Source organism: Suricata suricatta, chromosome 10 (assembly GCF_006229205.1).
Source record: "Suricata suricatta isolate VVHF042 chromosome 10, meerkat_22Aug2017_6uvM2_HiC, whole genome shotgun sequence".
Lineage (NCBI taxonomy): Eukaryota > Metazoa > Chordata > Mammalia > Carnivora > Herpestidae > Suricata > Suricata suricatta.
This window is the reverse complement of record NC_043709.1, coordinates 123,003,479-123,026,919: the sequence shown is the minus strand read 5'-3', so window position 1 is coordinate 123,026,919 and position 23,441 is coordinate 123,003,479. Positions and strand designations below refer to the sequence as shown.

The window sequence follows — 23,441 nt, the reverse complement described above, 5'->3', positions numbered from 1 at the left end:
CTCCTTGAGTCTCTGCTCACTCCACTCAAGGACACTCTGTAAATGACCTTATTCCAAATCTCAGACAGAAAGTGCAAGAATTTCATTAACTCTGTGGCTTCATCCCCAAATTATTGATATCTGCTTCATCAGCATCACTGTTTCTCCATCCTAGATACAATTCAGATTTTCTCTTGTCCAAAGTGAGTGTCTCCGCCACTCCTTAGGATCCTATTCCCTTCTGTTGTGCAAGCAACCCTGTTTCAACAATTATTCCATGTTTTCCCTAATTTTCAACCTGTTCCTCTCTCCCTTCTCTAGTGGTTTATAAACATGTTCCCACATTTCAAGATGAAACTCCCTCAACCCAGGGTTTTCACTTTGGCCATTTGGTAATACTGTCTTCCTGTGTATCTTAGAACCAAGCTCCTAGAAAGAACGCTGTACATTTATTCTCCCCTTTTCTACCTCTAATCCACCTTTGATTCCACTACAAACTGACTTCTGTGCCTAGCACTGCTTAGAAGCTGCTCTGGCAAAATTTTCAATACCTTCATAATCATCAAATCCATAGAGGCATTTTCATCTGGGATTTATTGCAAATGGTGGTAGGGAGTGATCTAACAGTGTTTTTATTTCTATGTGACTAGACAGCTGTTCCAACTCCATTAAATGCAATCCCAATCAAAATTCCAATAGGATTTTGCATTGGCTTTGACAAGCTTTTCCTCAAGGTTAAATATGGAAGAATAAAGACTACAAATTTTGGATAAAATACTCTGAAGATTAAGACTACCAGCTACCAAACACTTAAGTCCCAGTAAAACATGGGGACTGTGACATGGGGACACCAATAAGCTGTTTTAGCACTCATTTTTCTTCACTGCTCTCTGTTATTTACTACTGCTTGTAACTCTCTCTCTCTTTTGAGCAAATCTCTCTTTGTTCCCATAAAATTCCTGTATTAGGGTTGGCTCATACATCTCCCTCTTCTGCTCCCTTTCTTTCTTTTCTTCTTTAACTCCTAAGATTCTGTTTCAAATGCTTTCTTTTCTCACTCTTGACACTCCCCTGGGAAATCTCAGAAGTTTTCATGGTTTTAAGGATCACAATCCAGCCAACTCTATTTCCTCTGCTGTCTTTTCAAATAAGATTCCTCAGAAGTTTTGGGTGCATCTGCACATCTCTAATTCCTCAATCATTACATAAAATTATACTGTTGAGGTTGCCAGTGACTTCTGTGTGACCAAATCCATGGCATACTTTTCTACCCTCTTTTTATTTTCTCACTCTGTGGTACTCCCCATAGTTGGCCACTCTTTCCTCCTGTTAAGTACAACTTTCTTTTGGATTCTGTAATATGATACTGATCTGACTTCCCTCTAGTCTCTTTGGCCACTCCTCAATTATTCAAAAAGGGTTCTTACATTTTACTTTACTTTGAGTTGTTGAAGGACTCAGTGCTGAGGATTCTCTTCTTTTTACTTTTCCTGTATGAGTAATCCTCATTCATTTTCACAGTTTTAAATTCCTGTGTCTTGATGCTTATGACTCCTAATTTATAGCTCTAACCTAAATCCCTGCACTCAGCTTCCAGCTCATACATCTCACTGCCCGCCTGACAACTCCACTTCGATTCTCACAAATAGGTTAACCATTAGGGATGACAGATAAAATAAAATGCATATTAAATAACACATATAAACAATATATAATGTTTCAGCATTAGTTTGCAATCTTCATCACAGACATATACTAAACCACTATTCATTGCTGATCTAAAATACAAAGTTAAAGGGCACCTGGGGGACTCAGTTAGTTGAGCATCTGACTTCGGCTCAGGTCATGATCTTGCGGTGCATGGGTTTGAGCCTGGAGCCTGCTTCAGGTTGTGTCTCCCTCTCTCTCTGCCCCTCCCCTGCTCATGCTCTGTCTCTCTTTCAAAAATAAATAAATATTTTAAAAATTAAAAAAATAAAGTACAAAGTTAATTAGGAATCCTGGTTTTTATTATGTGCTAAATTTGGCCATCTTCATTAAACTTATGTTCAAAATGGAACTCTTGATTTTTCCTCCCCCATCTTCAAACATTCTTTTCCCAGTGTTTCACATTTTCTTATTTTAATCAATAGTACCACTCTTAACCCAGTCCTTCAAGCTATAAAACTGAGGGAATCAAACTTGATTTTTCTTTTTTCTTCACTTTTTACATCAAATTCATCAGCAAGCCCTGAGAGTTCTATTTTTAAATGTATCTCAGATTTAGTCACTCTTCCTCATTTTCACTGCCACCATGATGTCTTACATAGACTAATTCAATAGACTTCTTATCATTTACCCCCACTTTTACACTTGTCCCTTATTAATCTGCTCTCCAGAGAGAAGCTACAGAAATCGGTTTAACACCTAAATGGAATCATTTATTTCCTTGCATCAAATCCTTTGTTGGCTGACTACACTGTAAATGAAACAAAAGTCTCCACTCTGGCCTGCAGAACTCTGCATGGCTGGCACCTGACTCTCTCTGACCTCATCTCTTTTCACTCTCCCTCTTAGCTACCATTCACCCTCTTGGCCGGCTTTCTTCAGTGCCTAAAACACTGTGAGCTTCTTGACATTTTGGCACTTTCACAGATGTGGCTTTCTCTTCCTGGAATTACTCTCCTGCCCTTATTCTTTCCCCTCCCGCTCCTGCTTATCCTTAGGACCTCAGATTCAAGGACACTGCCTCCGAGTAGTCCTCCTAAACAACCCATCTACACAGATTTTCCTCAACCCCATTCTTCTCTCCAATCATATTATCCTTCCTCACTTTACTCTATTTCTTTCCTTCATAGCACTTACCAGTACTGGTATTTATTAACTTATTTAGTCACTGATCTTTACCCTACAAGATTATGAACTCCACTCACAGGATCACAGACCCTGCCTGTTTTATTCACTACGCATAAAGAATTCCCCGGGGACTTAAAGCACCTTCAAGAAACACTGAATGAATGAGTGAATGATTGACAAACTTATTTCTGTGGTGCCATGACCACATGTCTAGTATCTTTAGTCAGATCGACAATTCATCTCAATGGCCTATACAATAAAATCCAAACTGCATAGCAAGATTTTTCAGGCTCCATGCTGAAATATTTGAATTTCTCTGAATATGTCATGTACTCTCCAGTGCCTTTGCACATACGTCTCTCTTTCTAGCCTATCCCTTTTACCTTCCACTAGTCTGACCAGTGAAATTAATTTTTCAAGATTCTTCTCTAGTGTCACTTCTCTGAAATCTTCCCCGACCACCCTTTAACTATTCATGTTTTTATGCCACTATCATATTCTATTTTAGCACTGTTAATAGCTAACACTTATTGAGCACTTCCACAGGTCATTAATTTATTAATAGTTGATTAATTAATAAGCATTCCATATATTTTAATCTTCACCACAACCCTATGAGATTAGATTTGTTATTATCCCCATATTACAGAGGCGGAAGCTGAGATAAAGAGAGGTTGGTAATTTACCTACAGTTTAAGAGCTCTTATATGAGAGGCCAGGAGACATAGATGGATTTTAGTTTGTGACCTTAATCACTATCCCCTATTGTCTTGCCAAAAACTCAACACACACTATAGTATATGTCTTTCTATGTATCCAATATTTCCTTATATTCATCCCCCATGAGATGTGAGCCTCTCATGGACAAGCCAATGTCAAAATCACCTTTGTAAATCTAGCTAAATATTCCTGAATAAACAGCTAATGAAAGCATTAATGTATAATTGTGTAAAATCCTTTGCTTATATAATATTTGGGTGGCTTTAAAAATGATCTAAGGAATTTATTAAAAAACAGATTTGTCTCCCAATATTTTTCAAATAGGAAGCAATTCTGTTTATTAGTACATCTATTTTTAACGAGTTATTTTTAGCATAGCTAATATGTAACTGACTTTACCATTAAAATACACATAAGTAAATCTAAATGCCTCAAAAAAGGATTGGCACTTTGGTGATCATTTAAGCATTTTATGTCTCTTACGGCATACACAAATATGTTATAATCAGTCTAGCTGTTCTTTGTAACTCATAATTAGTATTGCTGCCACCAGATGGAGTAGGAGGCTATTTAAATGGTATTTCTTAAGAAGTGCAGAAAGAAAAGAGATCCCTTTAGCTAAACTATTTTTCTCCACTTTCTTGCTTTGCATGTTTACCCTTACCACCAACTACCCGGATATTCACATACATACATTCCCATTTTGATTCACACACACACACGCGCGTGCGGGCACACACACACAGCCCTAAACCATTAAGTATGAGTTGACTAAAGGATGCCATTAGAATGTAAAACTGTGTGGTAAATCAAATGATCAAAGCCAAGGAACCTATAAAACCATTAAAATGGTGCCATGCCAGAACTTCATTCAGTTAACTAGAAAGCACCTGGCAAGAATGAAGCGTAAGCCATGTAAGTTTTGATGGGGCATGAGGGAATGAGGAACAAAGAATGTGTGCAGGCCTAGAATTTGGATTACTACAATGTAGCCAGCATTGGCTGGGTCTCCTTATTAGATTTTAAGATAAAATTGTGTTGTAACCACACCGCTAATAGTATAGCACAGAAGTTAAGAGCTATCATGAGTTATAAAGTTAAACGGAGCTGAATGTTAACCCTAGCTTCTCCGAGTAACATCAGACTTTATGATTTGGTGTATTCAAATACAAAATGAGGATATTAACTTCGATGGTGGCTATAAGAATTCTGTCACTCCAAATTCATACCCCACGATGTTACACTATTCCATTTTGATCCCAGCACTAACTACCGCCTGACACATTCTTCTTTATTTTTTGCATTGCTGACCTCCACAGTCAAACGTCAGCTTCTCAGGGGCTGATCTTATTTGTCCTGTTTAGCGTTATATTCTCAGGATGGTTAATAGTTCCAGGCATTCAGTAGATGCTCAGCAGATGGATGATAAATAGAAAAAAGGAATGGAGGGAGGGAGGCACAGACGGATGGTGTAAGAAGAAAAGATGAGGGAAAATAAAAAATGGAAAATGCTGATGTTTTTATTTATTTATTATTATTTAGAGAGAGAGAGATACAGAGAGTGAACCAGTGGGGGAAGGATAGAGAGAGAGGGGGACAGAGGATCTGAAGTGGACACCACACCCAGCAGAAAGCCCAACTCACAAACCCTGAGATTACTACCTGAGCCAAAATCAAGAGTCAGATGCTTAATCCCCTTGGGCCCAGTAGGCACCTTATAAAATGGAAAATGCTAAAATAAAACTTTAATAAATGGTGGAAATGTGATAGTGAAGGTTTTGATTAACTATTTTAAAGCCATTTTCTTCCATCATTTAGTATTCTAAAAGTTCACTTTTGTGGTCCACATATTTAAGTGCATGGATGCCTTAGTCCAATTTTGAACACTTAATTGTTCCCAGGTTGTTTATATTATAAATACTGCTATGATAAACATACATACACATATTAATGGATTTGTAAATTCTTATGTGAATACATATGATTCCTTTAGTATAGACTTCTGGAAATAAAACTACTATGAATTTTTAAGCTTATTAAACATAATTCCAAATTTTATCTAACAGTTTCTACCAATTTACACAACTCTCAGTAACGGATGGGAGCATCTAGACCCTAACATCTCACCAACACAGAACATATTATTGTTATAAAAGTACATGTCATTATTTTAATTTTCATTTTGTAATTACTCATGAATATAGAAAACACATTTTTATATTGTTGTTTTTACAAATTGCTGATGGGTGTTCTTTGCCCATTTTTCTATTGGATATTCTCTATTTCTTATTGATTTCTAAGAGAATTTTGTTTTTATATGAAGAATGTTAATCCTTTACTACCATAGTATATCAAAACCCTTTTTTTCAATTTGCCTTTTAACTTTTTTAATTGTTTAAGTGTTATACTTATTTCTAAAGCTCACTCTTTACAACTTGAAAGCCAGATGGGGTGCCTGGGTGGCTCAGTTGGTTAAGCGTCCGACTTCGGCTCAGGTCATGATCTGACCTGACGGTTCGTAGGTTCGAGCCCCGCGTCGGGTTCTGTGCTGACAGCTCAGAGCCTGGAGCCTGCTTCGGATTCTGTGTCTCCCTCTCTCTCTGACCCTCCCCCATTCATGCTCTGTCTCTGTCTCAAAAATAAATAAACTATAAAAAAAGCCTTGAAAACCAGAAAAAGTAGATATTCCTAATCACTAATAAAAGTAGTTTTAAGTATAGGTAACCTATAAATGAGCTAAATAATTTCCAGGTGACAAGAGGAAGAAAAGAGATGAAACTCTAAATCTGAGCTAGGGGACTCCACTCTACTCAGAGCTCCTAAAATGGTTTTGTGTTGACAAAATATATTGGGGGATAAATATTATGTGCTGGGAGGGAGACCATACTTTTTTAAGAGCAAATTTCTTCTGGTACTTTTATTAAAATATCTCACATATATTTATCAGAAGATAAGTAAAAATGAGTAAGAATTGAAAGCATTACATTTTATTTGAAATATACTTACTTTTAAATATCTAGGGAAAAGAACCTGTCAAAACACATTTCAGACTGCACCAAGTTCGAAATGCCTTAGAAGTGGCTAGTAAATTATGGAACAGGATAATTCCTACTAAATTCACTATACCTTGGATAAATGTAGCAGTACATCATCTGTAGAAACCCTGAATTTTGATACGACTCTTCAAGAAGTGGGCTATCCCTAGACAAAATAGTTTCATGGCCATTGTTATCACAAAGTTCTTCTCACTTCTGAAGTTGATAGTTTTCCTTTTGTCATTATTTCCTCTGAGCCTGACAGTCCTAGAGAGGGAGTGGCAACTATGTGGTATGCCTGTCGTTAGTTTCCCTGCTAACTAACATCGAGGGCTGTAACACTAGCCAGTCACAACCTTTCAGGATAAATCTATTAGCTGCCTCGGAATCCTTTTTAACTCAGCGCTCCAATAAACTGATGGGGAGGTGGCAATCAGGGTTTAGTTCAAGTTCCACTCCTCATTAGTGTGACAACGAATCTGACTTACATAGTATCTGCCTTTTAAATAGGAAGGCCTTAAAGACTGGAAAGCTTTCAGGACCAAAATATGTGAAGCTCTAACACTTCCGGGACAATGGCCTTGACGTCTGGAAGAGGGATGCTCATCCCACACTTTTGAGATCACACTCTGCCCTGCACTTACTTTTGATGCTGGAGCTGGCCCTACTCAGACTGCTTGTAACTTGAAGATCATTTGAAAGTTAATTCAGAAAACATGTTTATATTTCTCCAATTTTCAAGCCTACCACTTCAGGTTTCTTCATACACATGTTTAAATATATTTCATGGGAGGAAAAATGATATAAATGCTATCAGGCATCATGTTACAAAATCAAATCTTATATTTTAAATGACCAACTTTTGCTTAATTCTTATCTTCTTATCCCCTATCAGGATAAAACTATAGAATTAAAAGTTGTGATACTTTCTGTTTTAGTAACTCTTGGAATGGCCCAGAAATTCCTTCATATATATGAGTCCATATATACGCAGTCATTAAAACATTCATCTCACATTAGCTGGTATGAAATAATTTCTATTTGTAGATTCACTGCTCCCCTACACTGCTTACTACATCAGTCAGGTTGGATTTTTATTTATTTTTTAACTTTTTAAAAATTTTTTAACATTTATTTATTTTTGAGAGACAGAACTAGAGCAGGGGAGAGGCAGAGAGAGAGAGGGACACACAGAATCAGAAGGAAGGAGGCTCCAGGCTCTGAGCTACCAGCCCAGAGCCCAATGCAGGGCTCGAACCCACGAACTGAGATCATGACCTGAGCCAAAGTTGGGTGCTTAACCGACTGAGCCACCCAGGCACCCCCAGGTTGGATTTTTAGAGTTCATACACTGTCGTTGTTGTTGTTACTGTTTTCCAAACTCTTGGACCCACTAGAAGAGTTCTCTGGGCCCAGGGACGATGACACCTATGTCCACAATCCGTCAGATGGAGGAAGGATGGCCTCAGCAGTGCTAGAGAACTGTTCTATACAATTAGCATATGAAACTAAGTATGTGAATCTCCCAGATTCAAAGAATCACAGAATCTTAGTGCTCGGAAATTCCTCACCAAGTCCACCATTTTAAAGAGCAAGGATAAACAAAAGAATAAATAGTAGCAGAACAGTGCTTTAACTCCTACGTCACAAAAATAGATATTAAATAAATTTATTTTGAATATAATTAGAATGCTTTTCAATTGGAAATTAAGTGTTTTATAAAGCCTTGTACTTCCTCTTTACAATTACTTCAACATTGTTTTGTTATATTGCCTATAAATTTATTTCTTCTTGAAACAAATCCTATCAGTGAAATAAGCGAATAAAATACTCTAACATAATTTATTAATGAAGGTAATTCAAAAATATGCTAAATTTTGTTCTGTAACTGAAATATGTTCCAGCCCATCTGTGTTTTAGTAAGAAGTAAGCCTAGAAAAACAATAATCTTCATTTTTTATGTTGTATATAAAAACCTAGATGAAGTAATTATTGTAGGAACATAATCACATAATCAGTCATGTTTAAATTCACAACAAGTATGAACTCAAGCTTACACAATCAGTCCTGCACTGGCAGCTATGTTAAATGGAAACACATATATTAAAGTAAATATTACTTTAAGAAAAATACTAATATTAAGTATATTGTGAGGTTGAGCAAATACACAAGTTGAATACAAAATTTGCAAAGCTTACAAAAAAGAATTTATACCAATTCCAAGAGTCTATGACTGATATAAAATGCCAAAGAATATAGGTATTCCTAGTAAGATAGCAGAGCGAGCAAGGTCTATCACATGACTTCCTCGCTTTCCCTTTCTAAAACTGATATGATTTTAAGATTATACAAATGACAAAAATCTTAGCAGTGTGAACCAGCAATGAATTATGCTCATGTAACAGTAGACAACAAATAGGTAACTATAATACTGATTGAAAGAAACTATTACAGTCTGACCAGGGATCAATTCTGAAAAAACAAATTCTCAGTCATTCCCTCATTCAGTGGGTTAGTGACAGTATAAATGAGTGTAGAGAACTTGAAAATAGTGTGGGGAGAGCTGGCAGTGAAAAGGGTGTCAGGAGAAGCATGAGTTTCCCTCCAAAGTGATTGTTCCTCATCAGCAGTCCGAAGAGTAAGTGCTCCAACTTTCTAAGAGGCTGTTTTAGCCTCCTTCCCAATCCCGTGCTCCTATGGCTGCATCTCTAACTGTCTATCTCCCTTTAACTCAAATCTGGGCTTTGAAGTTACCCTGCTCCTCCTCCTTTTGACTATAGGCTAATACTGTAGAAGATAGACACAATCCAGATAAGTTCAACTGAAAAGAATAAATTCATCATTTTTGAGGAAATTCCTCTGAAATAGATTGATAGCAAAAAAAAAAAAAAAAGAAAGAAAGAAAGAAAGAAAAACAAAACACCCAGAAAATATAGAAACATCTTATTTGAGGGGCACCTGGCTGGCTCAGTCAGTAGAGCATGTGACCCTTGATCTTGGGATTGTGAGCTTGAGCCCCAAATTGGGTGTAAAGATTATTTAAAAAAATTTTTTTAATCTTTAAAAAAAACCTCACAGCATCTTATTTGAAATTTTGGTCATATTCAGGAGAACTTTGCACTGTTTGAAACTACAGTAAGCAAGACTAGTAGTAATATGTATCAGGCACTGTGCTAAGTGACTCATATGTATGATCTCACTATTTTCTCACAAAAATGCTTAGATATATACCATAATATATGCCATAACTGTCCTCATTTTATATATGATAAAAGTAATTTAGAGAGACTATGTGATCTGCTAATTAAGTACATAACTATGTAACCTTAGGGTCACACATCTAGAAAATAGAAGAACTGGGATTTTAACTCAGGTTATTTGACCCCAAAACCTTCTCAAATAAAGATAGAAAACATAAGGAACAATAGTACAGAGATTAAAAACAGTTGCTGAAATTTTATAATTCCTGTAGATAGGGGGACAGTAGGTTGGAAAGTGCTGAAAATGGAAAGAATGAAATAGAAGACAAACAAAATCTTCTCAGGAGACAGGAAATCCTTCAAACATATCATAGTGAGAATATCAAAAAAGAAAGCCTTGAGATCCAACCTATACTTAATAGAAAGTCTTCAATAAGAAGCCTAGAACTAGAGAAGAAGAGGTAAAATAAGAACTAACACCCAGGAGACTTCTCAGTATCAAAAACAAAAACAAAAACCAACAAACAAAAAAAACACTTCACCTGAAGTTTGAGAGTAGAGATTTTATTTTTTGCAACCTCAATGAAAAGAGAGCCATATTATGATCGTAAAAGTAAATAAAGAAGTTAATAAGCATTCAGATCAGAAGTTTTGCTCCATAAAGGGCAAAAACAGGGCCATCATGGAAATTGCCCACAATGATCCTTTCTGAAACACAAATGAAGCAGCAGTAATAGAGCTTTCAAAGAAATAGAAACTAATCCCCCCATTTCTGCCCTAGCCAAGGTGCTGTCATGTAAAAGCACAGTTGGTGGAGATAGGGAGGTCAGATATGACGTAGGTATAAAACTACCCCTTTTGAAGCAAACTACTTTAAGGTACATATATTTCATAATGAATAAAGATTGGCCCAAAGTCAGAACTCAAAGGCAAGAAAGCACAACTGGAAATATTACAGTGAGCAATTAAACCATATAAACATACAGGAAGAAGTCTAAACAATCAATTTAAATGCAGCAAAAGCCAAAATATATTCAAGAATTGTTTTTCCTTTGAAATACATGTTGGCTCTCATTGAAACTAGATGGAAACTAACCATAGATTGCATGTTAAAAAATTGGAAGGAGTAGATGAGGAAAAATAAAAGTGCAAAATTTTTATGTATATTCAATAATGGGGAGTGAACATATTATTATTATGATATTATGTAATATTTTATTAGTTCCACAGAATTAAAATACCTAATAAGTTTAGGATCAAGATTGTCATCCTTAGGAAATTAAGGGAAATATCATATATCATAAATATACAGAAATAAAAAACGTCATCCTATGTTGAGTAGTAGTTGGCTAGTACAAGAAGGAGGTTTAAGAAAAAATGTGGTAAATCAGTATGCACCTTCTACAGGCCCTCTCCAGCTGCATTGAAGGTACCAGTTCTTGGCTTCCAACCACTCTACCCTTTTCATATATCATGTTGCACCTCTCTTCCATAAATGGCAAAGAAAATGAAAAGCATAAAAGTGGAATATCAATTACTAACTATCAAAGGAAAATTTTAGAGATGATTGGTTGGGACTATGAAAGATAACCTGTGAAAGTATATACATTTAATTAAAGGATGATACAAATCACAAAATCTATTTGTAAAAAGTGATATATCACAATACTTAGGGATAAATTCAGCCACGCAGACAAAAGACTTGTACACTGAAAACTACAAAACTCTGCTGAAAGAATGCGGGAGGACATAAATAAGTAGAAAGACATCCTGTGTTCATGGACCAGGAGACCAAATATTGTTAAGATGCCAATACCAGCCAAGGAATCTACAGATTCAACACAGTCCCTATTGAAATTCTGATGGTGTTTGGGGAAATATAGAAAGTCATATGAAATTTCAAGGGCTCCCAAATAGCCAAAAGAAACTTGAAAAGAAGAACCAAGTTAGAGGCCTCACACTTCCTAACTTTAAAAGTTACTACAAAGCTACAGTAATCAAAAGAGTGTTATACTGGTATCAAGGCACAGGTCAATGGAACAGAATAGCCAGCTCAGAAATAGACCTTCGTGTATAAAGGCAAATGATCTTTGATAAAGGTACCAACACCATGCAATGGGGAAATGATAGTGTCTTCAACAAATGGTACTGGGAAAAACTAGATAATCTCATGCAAAGGAATAAAGTTGAATCTTTACTCTGTAATATTCACAAAAATTAACTCAAAATAGAAATATCTAATGTAAAATCTAAATGTAAGGTCTAAAACCATAAAACTTCTCAAAGAAAACATAGAAGAAAAGCTTCATGACATTGGCTTTGGGAATGATTTCTCAGATATGACACCAAAAGCATAGGTAACAAGAGAAAACACATGTAAATGGAATTTTATCAAAATTAAAAATTTGGGGGTATCAAAGGATACTTTCAAGAGAGTGGAAATAAAAGCCCACAGAATGAGATAAAATATCTTTAAATCTTACATCTGATAAGTCATTAATATTCAGAATATATAAAGAACTCTTACAGCTTAACAATAAAAAACCAAACAGCTGGATTCAAAAGTTAACAAAAGACCTGAATAAACATTTTTGCAAAGAAGATATACAAATAGTCAATAAACACATGAAAAGATGCTCAGCTGTCATTAATGTTTAGAAAATGCATCAAAACCACAGTGAGATACCACTCTCATACATTAGATGGCTATTGTTAAAAAAGCAAACAAAATAACAAGTGATGGTAAAGACGTGAAGAACTAGAACCCTCATGAATTACTGGTAAAATATCAAACAGTACAGCCTCTGTGGAAAACATTTTGGTGGCTCCTCTAAAAGGTAAACACAGAATGATCATATGATTCAGTAATTCCACTCCTAGGTTACTGAAATCGGAGACTCAAACAGATACTTGAACACCAATCATGGCAGTATTACTTACAATGGCCAAAGGTGAAAAAGATCCAAATGTTTGATATATGCTCCAACATTCTAAGTCTTTAAAACATTATGCTAAGTGAAATAAACCAGATAGGAAAGGACAAACAGTGTATGATTTTATTTAGATGAGATACTTTCAAAAGACAAATTTGTAGAGACAGAGTAGAAGAGAGGTTACCACGAGGGACAGAGTCCAGTTGGAATGATGAAAAAGTTCTGGAACAGACAGTGATGATGGTTGCATGGTGATGTAGATGTACTTAATGCCACTGAACTGTAAGCTTAAAAATGATAAATTGCATGTTATGTATATTGACTACAATAAAATAGTGATATCTCCCTTTATTTCACCAACATAGGCATTAGAACATCATAATTAGCCTAATAGAATTTCATTAACAAATCAGCCACTCTATATTAAAAGCATCTAATTTTCTAAACCAAAAATGTGCAGCTACAAAATCCCTTGTCAATTAATTGCTACTTAAAGAAAAAGAACTACTACAGAAATATAGGAGAAAACACAAACCACAGTATGTTCACTTTTAAAAATTGACTATCATCCCCCCCCCAAACTACTAAGCTCAGGAAAAACATGCTAAAATTTCCTAACAATAAATCAAGCAAATGATTTTTTTCAAAAGTGGAATAAGCTACTGTCCATTCCAACATATCTTTTCTCCTCCAAATTCTTCATTTGGAAATAAAATGTCCTAACACTTGACATCATTAAGCTATAAGGAATCAACTTCTCTTTTCAGAATAGCTAATAGAAAATATGTTACTTATCATATTATTTGTTTAAAAATGTAGAAATGGTGCCTGGGTGGCTCAGTCGGTTCAGCAACCAACTTCAGCTCAGGTCATGATCTCTCAACTGGTGAGTTCAAGCCCCACATCTGACTGTGCTGACAGCTCAGAGCCTGGAGCCTGCTTGGGATTCTGTGTCTCCTTCTCTCTCTGCCCCTCCCCTGCCCACACTCTCTCTCTCTCTCCTTCAAAAACAAACACTTAAAAAAAGTAGAAGTAATTTCAAAATATTTAATATGCAGCATATTTATTTTTAAATTTTTATTTATTTATTTTTGAGAGAGAGAGAGAAAGAGACAAAAAGGCAGAGAGAAAGAATCCCAAGCAGGCTCAATCAACACTGTCAGTGCAGAGACTGATGCAGGGCTCAAAGTCACAAACCATGAGATCATGACCTGAGATGAAATCAAGAGTCTGACGCTTAACCAACTGAGCTGCCCAGGTGCCCCAATGTGCAGCATCTTTAAAATACTGTGTTAAAATTGCCGTTTTAGATCTCACTGGGGGCAAAATCATTTTGTTTCTTGACAGATTTAATCTTTAACCAAGGACCCAAGGAAAGATGTATATAATTCATTTTCTAAATGTTTGTGCAGAGTGAAATTTAATTTGCTCTTTGTGGTATCCTACTGAAAACCCCACCTAAAAACATAATGGAATCTAGTTTGTGCTGTTATTTAAAATGAGAGCATGTTGGGGTGCCTGGGTGGCTCAGTCGGTTCAGCCTCTGGCTTTGGCTCAGGTCAGATCTCACTTTCGTGGGTTCGAGCCCCGCGTCAGGCTCTGTGCTGACAGCTAGCTCAGAGCCTGGAGCCTGCTTCCAGTTCTGTGTCTCCTTCTCTCTCTGCCCCTCCCCTTCTCATGCTCTGTTTCTCTCTGTATCAAAAATACATAAAATGAGAGCATGTTAAACTAACCTTTGATCAATGATTGTTGGAATGTAACTGCAGAGTTGGTATTTTTGGCATGGGTAAACCTTATTTTATTTTATTAATGCTTATTCATGTTTGAGAGACAGAGAGAGACAGAGCATGAGCAGGGGAGGGGCAGAGAGGGAGGGAGACGCAGAATCTGAAGAAGGCTTCAGGCTCTGAACTGTCAGCTCGGACCCCAACGTGGGACTTGAACTCACAAATTGTGAGATCATGACTTGAGCCAAAGTCGGTTGCTCAACTGACTGAGTCACCCAGGCACCCCAAGAGTAAACTTCATTTAACTAACTATACTTATAATTAGACTTCCCAGGAGAAGCAGTGCAGCTAAAGACAAATTTCTATACCACCTTATGTCTCTAATATTTCATTTTAGAACAGAAAATTTTTTCCTATTGCCATTACAGTACATTTGCATGCTGTCTCGATATACAGGATCAGCTGTTGGGTTGGTTGTTGCCATCACTTTTTCTATTTTTGATCTGTGAATGTGGTTATTTCTGTCAATTCACAGAAATAGTCTAATAAAAAAAGAGGCCTAAGTTCTAAGTTCTCAAATGATCCATTCCTAATAGGTGCTAAATGAAATATAGTCTATATACTAAAAGCATTTAAGATGTTATATAACATAAATCCTGGTGGAACTAGAAGAAAGAATATGGCTCGCATGCTGGAGAAACAGGAAAAGGAGCATAAGTCTCAGATTCTAACCTCCTAATAGGCGTCTGCGTAGATGCCTTCACCGTCATGACTGCCTAGCACTCTGTCACCAGCTTGACTCACTATCATATTGCAGCACATAGCTTCCCACTCAATAGAAATATGGAGAAGCTGCCATCCAATCTTGACACCTCAAACCTGCATCACCCAGTGAATACCTTTTGAAAACTCAAGAACAAACAACAATATTTATGAAATTTTGTGAAGAATGTGAAGTCCTCCCATTTTTCTAGATCTAAGATGGTAAGGAGATTTCATAGACAGAAACTGCTTAGAGTTCTGCTTGATGAAAGGGGATGTGAGGCTAATTCTGGATAAAATGGGAAAGGGGACCCAGCGTGTCTATCACTGCCTTGTAGTGATGGCCTGTGTGATGCACACTGGCCAACTCTCATCTAGATATCCCAAAGGTATCCTCGCATTAATGTTAGATAGCAAAGACACAGTATCAGGACCACATCCGTGATACCTCTATGGAATTGATATGCCTATGTATATTTAAACATTAAAACTTTAACACAATTTCAGAAAAATTAACAAATAAAGCTGTGAAAAATATTATGTCTATTTCCTATAAAGATATTTATAATTCAATAAATTTAACAATATTCTCTATTTAAGAATCCACAGAAAAAACATCTCTCAAGACTTAATGATAGGCATATTCAAGTTTTATCTCAGTGACGGGTCAGTTTTTATTTTACGAACCCTAACTCACTTTTTTTTCTCCTCTTTGTACTTCTGCTAGAAAATCCCAGAAAGTTCTTTCTAGCAACAGGCAAAAACAGTATGCCTGCAATCATGGAATCATTCCATATGTTAACCCCACCCTTGATTTCAACTAACTAATTCTACCCTTTCTTTTTTTTCACTGAGCCTCAATCTATTAATACTTTCAATCTTCTAGAAATTTTATTCTGGGTGCTGGTGTTAGACAAAATATAAATACCCCAACCGAGATGGGTTACTTTGGGCATCTGACAATCTCTCAGAGGCTGGGTTTTCTTTCCTATGAAAAGAGGGGCTGCTTCATTCTAGTTTCTCATGGTTTGTCACCTTTCTAAATAAAACCCAGGAAATTAGTAACAAATTGATTTACATGATCAGCTTTTAAACTGTTACCGCTGCAATAATACAACAGGGGCCATGTGCTCCATGACTTCATAACTGATAATCTCTCAAGATTTCTGTGACTTTCTATTTCAAAGGTAGAGGTTGGGACATTCTTAGTAAAGTCAATGATACAGATAAATATAAAAGCCACATTTTAATAAATGCCTAGTAAATGCTTTTTAAAGGTGATTATCAGCATAGAAATACTTGTGTAATTGCATATGCATACGTGAATGAGCACGTGTGGTGCTTGGGTACTCAAAACGTTTTTTTTGTTTTAAACTGAGACCAGTTAAGTGAAACTCTCCTTCTTACAGCAAAGCATTCCTTCGCAGTGAGGTGTTAGCCAAAAGAAGAGAATCTGTACCACAGGTGTTTTGTTCATTTCCACTATCTGGACAATCTATTAGGATTACTATAAAATGATCATTTATAATTATAAAGACAGTTTAAATGAATTTTTGCCTGGAATCCCACTGCTTAGCTCAAATAGGCATGGCTATATTTTTCAAAACCTTATCTTTTAAACTATTTTAAATGTCATACTTAGCACCTAACATGGGAAAAAAACAGATTGTTAATTTTACAAAGAGGTCTAAAATAATACAATATAATAAATATAATAAATATAATATAATAATATAATAACAAAACACAAATGTCTAGTAAGGTACTTTATATAAATTATATCATTAAATCTTCAAAAGGATCCTGTGAGGTAATTAATTAACCTCACAGGTAAAATTTATTAATTAACCTCACAGGTAAAATTTTTATAATAGCTTTCTTAAGATTTCACAATGTACCAGCCAGTGGTTTTTAGTACACTGACAGATTTGTGAAACTATCATTATAGTCTACTTTTCAAAAATTTTCATCTCCTCCAAAAAAAGAAGCCTTGAACTCATTAGCAGTAACACCCCATCTTCCCTCCTTGTGTCTCCTGACAACCACCAATCTACTTCTTGTCCTGCTGATTTGCCTTCTGGACATTTCAGATAAATGTAGTCATGCAATAAATACTCTTTCATGACTGTTTTCTTTCACTTAGCATGTTTTCAAGATTCATCCATGTAGCATTTTTCAGTACTTCACCCATTTTAATTGACAAAAAATATTCCAGTTTATGGATATACTACATTTTATTTACTCATCTATCAACTAATGAATGGTTGGGTTGTTTCCATTTTTTGGCTATTATGAATATGCTGCTATAAACATTTGGGTGAACATTTTTGTGTATACAAATGTTTTCTTTTTGTTATTATTTTCAGCTATAAAATATAAAGATTCAACAGTTCTATATACTTCTCAGTGCTCATCAAGGTTAAGTGTACTCTAAATTCTCTTCATCTATTCCACCCAGCCACCTCCCCTCTGGCAATCACCTCCCCTCTGGCGTGCACACACACACACACACACCCCCCATATCTTCTTTATCTGTTCATCTACAGATGGACACTTGAGTTGCTTCCTTATCATTGCTATTGTAAATAATGCTTCAATAAACATAAGGGTGCGTATATTTTTTAAAATTATTATCTTTGCTTGTTGGGGGTAAATATCCAGTAGTGAAATTACTGGATCATATAAAAATTCTATTTTCAATATTTTTGAGGAACCTCCATATTGTTTTCCACAGGGATTGCATCAGCTTGCATCCCACCAACAGTGCATGAGGTGTTTTTCTTTCTCCACATCCTTGCCACCATTTGTTATTTCCTGAGTCTTGTAGACATATGTTTTCAATTCTCCTGGGCATACACCGAGGAGTGGAATTATTGGGTCATATCATAACTCTATGTTTAATTTTTTCAGGGGCTGCTACACTATTTATATTCCCAATAGCAATGAACGAGTTTCAATTTCTCCACATCCTGAACAGCACTTGGTATTGCCTTTTATTTTTATCTATGCTAGCATTTGCTACAGGCTTGATTTGAATTTTCCTAATAACTAATGTTATTCAGCATTTTCATATGCTCATTGGTCATTTGCATATCTTCTTTACAGTAACATCTAGTCAGATCCCTTGCCCATTTTTCAATTGTTATCCTTTTACTATTTATATGTTTTGGGTACTAGTATAATCTGCAAATATTTTCTGCTGTTGTATGGGTTGTCTTTTTACCTCTTTGGTTATGTCCTTTGATACACAAAAGTTTTCAATTTTGACGAAGCCCAATTTATTTATTTTTTTCTTTTGTCATTTATGCTTTTGATGCTGTATCTAAGAAACCTTGCCTAAGCCAGGATCATGAAGATTTATGCCTGTTTTCTTCTAAAAAAATGTTTCTTAGTTTTGGGCCTTGTATTTAGGTGTATAACCCGTTTTAAATTATTTTGTAGATAGTGTGTTAACCCCCATTTTTAGAAGTTTATTTCTTTATTTTGAGAGAGAGAGAAAGAGAGAGAGCAATTGGGAGAGGGGCAGAGAGAGAGGGAGAAAGACAGAATCCCAAGCAAGCTCCATACTCTCAGTGCAGAGCCTGATATGGAGCTTGAACTCACAAACCTGTGAGATTATAAACCTAAGCCGAAACCAAGAGTTCAATGCTTAACCAACCAAGCCACCCAGGCTCCCCACACCCCATTTTATAGAGGAGGAAACTAGTTGAAGTGAGGCTAAGCAATTTTCCCAAAGTGTAGTAGCATTCAAGGGTCTGAACAGGATTCAATATAAACAGTGTGACTCCAGAGTCTGCACGCTCACCCACAATATTATGCCTCTACATTGCACATAATGTCTTTCTCTTTTGTCAAAATAGATATAAAATTTTAGATTTTAAGTTGATTGTTCTTTATACTATCAGTGGGTAGGTGGTAGGCAATGCAAAGGGAAACTTGTAAGAGAGACATCAGTATTACTCCAAAAGCGATGATCAGTTTTCTGCTTTATGCAAAGAAATGCCATAAAGACACGAGAATTTTAAAAAGCAAAGCCAATAACCACATGCTATAAACATGCCATCTTTACACTGGAAATGGCTCTCTGCTTTTACAATTATTCATTCCTTTTGGTAACTGAAATTAGAAGACAAAAGTTCACCAAATGTTTCCTTTCTTCAGTATACAAGATCTGCGTGCACTGATTATATTAACCTATAGCATTTCCTGAAAATATTCCCTCTTATATTACGTCACATTCTGTGAAAACTGATTCTTCAAAAGGTGACCATCTTAAAACTAGATAATATCTAATTTATTTATCCTAGCTAGTTTGTAGCTTTAGAAATTTCACCAAATGATAAATGAAGATATTAATTCTTATGAAAGCCTTATAAAGTAGCATTTCATATGATGATCCAGAGATGTTTGAAAGGTTAGTAACTTTGGAAATGTTAAGTAACACTGACATAGATCAAGACATTGGTCTAGCAAGAACTAGCTCAGATTTTGTAATATCCAATGTAATATTCTACCCATTATGTATCATTAATTCCATTTAGCACAGCAATCATTAATGATTATGATCAATTAAACTTCATAAAGAACTATCTGTTATCACCTGTGTAAATGAACTACTTTATATAGAGAGATTTCAGAGCAGTTTATTAAATAGACCTTTCAATTCTACCTGCTCTGCCAGTGATAGGTTTTTTAAAAAAACGGATGAATGTTATCTAGGTAACAGTGGTTAGATATTTCTCAATTTCATTTGCTTGCTTCTTTATTACATATACACTTTAACACATATTTTGTTGCAAAAGAAAGAAAAGTATTGGTTAAATGAAGAGCAATTTGCCCATTTGCACTTTCTGGCTGACTCAAAAGCCTGATTTTAATTTGTGCTGTATGCTTGTGTTAATGAAACTGTCTATTTAAAATAACCATTAAAGTCTATATCATTAACATAATGGATACATTCTCCCAGAATCTCAATAAAGGTTTTATTTTTTATGTTAACTTGAGGCCTTGTAATAGATGTCATTCACAGAGGGTTGTTTTATTTTTAAAATTTCTAATGGGAACACTTTATGCTTCTGGTGAGCTCAGTTTATACAACCAATCTGTACAACTTTGCTAACACGAAAGGGCCATCTGAATTTAGAAATGGCTGAAAACTTTAGGCTTCATGGGGCTTTTTTCCCCAATAGAACAGATAATTTTTTGAAAGCAGCAGAGCCACAAACACTGACAACAACACTGGCTACATATAATTCATTGGGTGACCAACTGAAGACAACTTCCCAGAAAGGTTTACCCTGACATTTTACCATTTCCTCTACCCCTGACTAAGAAGCATATTACTGTTTATACTATTGTTTGACTTCTCAGAGCAGAACCAAAGGGCAGGCTCACTCAAAAGCCACATAAGCTCTTTGCAGAAGCACTATTATCCTGGGATACTAATGCAAGACTAAATATAAGGTCATGAATAAATTTATTCTTCAAAGTATAATGTGCTCAAAAATAGTCAAGTCCATTTGCCAATGGCTAAGAGAAATAACAATGGAATATAATAAATATCAAAAGACTTTCTAGATATGAAAAAACTAACAATACATTGGCTACTAGCAGAATAAGTTTTTCTAGAAGCCTAAGAGACAGAAAGAGAGTCCTTTAAGGCAAAACAGTCCTCAAGCTGCACACTAAATAGGGGGAAGCATTCTGTAGAAGAAAATGTTATAATAAGGTTCCATATTTTTAAACCGTACTTCTCTTAGGAAGCTAAAGAATATCATGTTCATACTCTATTCTAATTATATTATAGGAATAGGAGGCCTTCTGCTAAACAGAGAGGCAACTGGGGCTTGGAAAAACTCAATTTACTTCAAAAAATAAGAGGTCACTTCATAAGAAAAAGGAAGTACATAACCAGGGTACCTGGGTTTACCTTGGCTTCGCGAAAGTGGTAGACCACCAGCATGCTAATGAAGTCGAGCAGCACACACAGGGCTTGGAAGGAGATGATAGCAAGTCGCAAATACGTGTCCTCCTGGACAAAGCAGGGGCTGTCATCAGCACAGTAGGGGCAGCCCTCCCTGCAGGGTAGGCAGACATGGGCTTCTTCTGACACATCCTTTGCACTTCCTGTCAAAAGGTGATCCGGACCCCTTCCTGAAAGTTCCAAATAAAACCACAGTGTCATTGCACCTCTGAGATAGGTAAGATTGAGTACACAAAACACATCCTCACCTCTTCATTCCTTATCCCTTTTATTAAAGACTTTTAAGCAACCTTCTTGCTAGGGGAGAGAGTTACTTTGCTTTTAGACTCAAAAAAAATCTTTTTATCCCTTGGATTTAAAAAAAATGTCATTCAGAGTAGCTGAGAAAAATTAGAAAAAAAAAAAACAAAAACGAACTAAAACTCCTCAAAGGCAAAGAAAAGTTTTATGTTATGACATTATCTACCAATCACCAAATGATACTTTCTATGGCACAAATCGTATTCCATAAGTATCTGTTAAAGAATTAACCAGAAAGCAGGATAAGAAATTTATCTCTTTCCTGTAACAAGTAATATACAACACTTTTGGAACTTCTTGACCTAGATGGCACAGAATCCAAAATGAGGCTTTGATTGCTCTTTAATTCAGCAGGGAGCTCATCTACTAAGTTCATTAGGTCTAAATTGGATAAAATGGTACTTAACCAACAGTTGTTAAGTGTGCAATTGCCTAATGATGGTGCATCCTTTGCCCAGAGTATGATCCATACTTATAGGCTATCATGTAATTTCCCACTTTGTCTACTCATAGGACACTTCTTCACTATTAACTAACTGCTGCTATTGATCCCCTCTGTACTTTTAGATTCTTCTGTCTCAGTTATCAAACTTAATTTAGCTCTGAAGCTCAATAGGTAAAGATTTTGATTGTTGAGTTTAACATTGACAAATATCCAATCAATAACATAAACTAAAAAAAAAACAACTATTTCCAACTCTGAGCTCAATATGAAATTAGTGAATACATACCCAGGTTTAGTATTTAATATAGCCACCCAGCTTAGTGTAGAACACAATCACCCTGTTCAGTATGTAACACAACCTTGATGAATTGGGGAATCTGAGAAAGAGGTGTTCTGATTAAAATAGCATTTTAATAATATAAGTTAAACAGAAAGTCTATGAACTTTCAACTCTTGATGAAGAAGGTTCATAATCTTTCTAAAATGTATTTCTCTGCTTTCCTTCCTTAATAAATACAATAGCAAAAACATAATTGAGTATTTCTTTGATGATCTAGTATACAATGCTGTTTAAGACTGACTGTTCGGTTACACAGTGAAAAGTGCATGAATTTTAGTATCCAGCAGATATAGTTCCCATCCCTAGGCAACTCTGAGATATTAGGCAACTCACTTGACTAGAGGGGGTCTTAGTTTACTTATGTACAAAATGTGAATTGCTACGGGGATTAAATGAGTTAATGTATATAAATCAGAATACCTGTTTTCTCTTTTTTCAAATATTGAAGATGCAATGAGGAAGTAGAAATCCATTCGTGCCTTAAAGAAAAGTATTATTGTTCAAAAACAAGAAAGTTAGAAGGAAGAGCTGAGGTAAGGAGGAAGTAAATGGGAATGATAATCTCCATTTTACAGCAGCTAACTTCCAGGTCCAACTCATCGTCTAAGAGTAATAGACAATAAGAAGTGAGCAATAATGTAAGACTAGGGTGTGGGAGAAGGATCAGAGTCAGCTCTCTACAGAGAGCTCTGGGGGTAGATAAGTCAATAATTAGAGAATGTAAAGAGGAAGAATAGATAGGTGGAAATTTTTATAATTTCATAAAAGAAAACATATATTACATTTAGTGTAATATATTGGGATGTGATCAAAGATGAGAACTGAGGAAAGGCTATGAGGTATAATGACTGTTTTATCCTTCATTGACCTTTAAGACGGTGGTTTCCAAGGAATGATAAAGACTGGAAATAGGTTGTTAGGGCCTAAGGAATAAATATGTGATAAAATAGAGTATTGTTTCAATAAATATTCCTTTGAATGAAAAAAAGCAAGAAAAGTTCATAGGTAATAGGAATAACGATGAAGTAAAGAAAAAAAAAAGTATTTTGGGTTTGTGTTTTGTTTTCTTCCATGACAGGCAAGATCTGTAAAAGAAGGCACTGGGAAGTCTGTTAAGAAAAGGATGGGAGGATTGGATGTCATCCAAAGCACAGCTGGAGAAATTAACTGTTAAGAATAATG

General features: G+C 35.7%; 1 protein-coding gene across 1 annotated transcript in view; it reads right to left on the bottom strand.

The window, feature by feature from the left end:
• GPR158 (G protein-coupled receptor 158) overlaps window positions 1–23,441 on the bottom strand; it is a 410,420-nt gene that overhangs the window by 158,355 nt on the left and 228,624 nt on the right. The window contains exon 4 of the mRNA XM_029955110.1: window positions 21,121–21,344. Coding sequence (XP_029810970.1) covers window positions 21,121–21,344 — 224 coding nt within the window. The remainder of the gene's footprint in view (window positions 1–21,120; window positions 21,345–23,441) is intronic.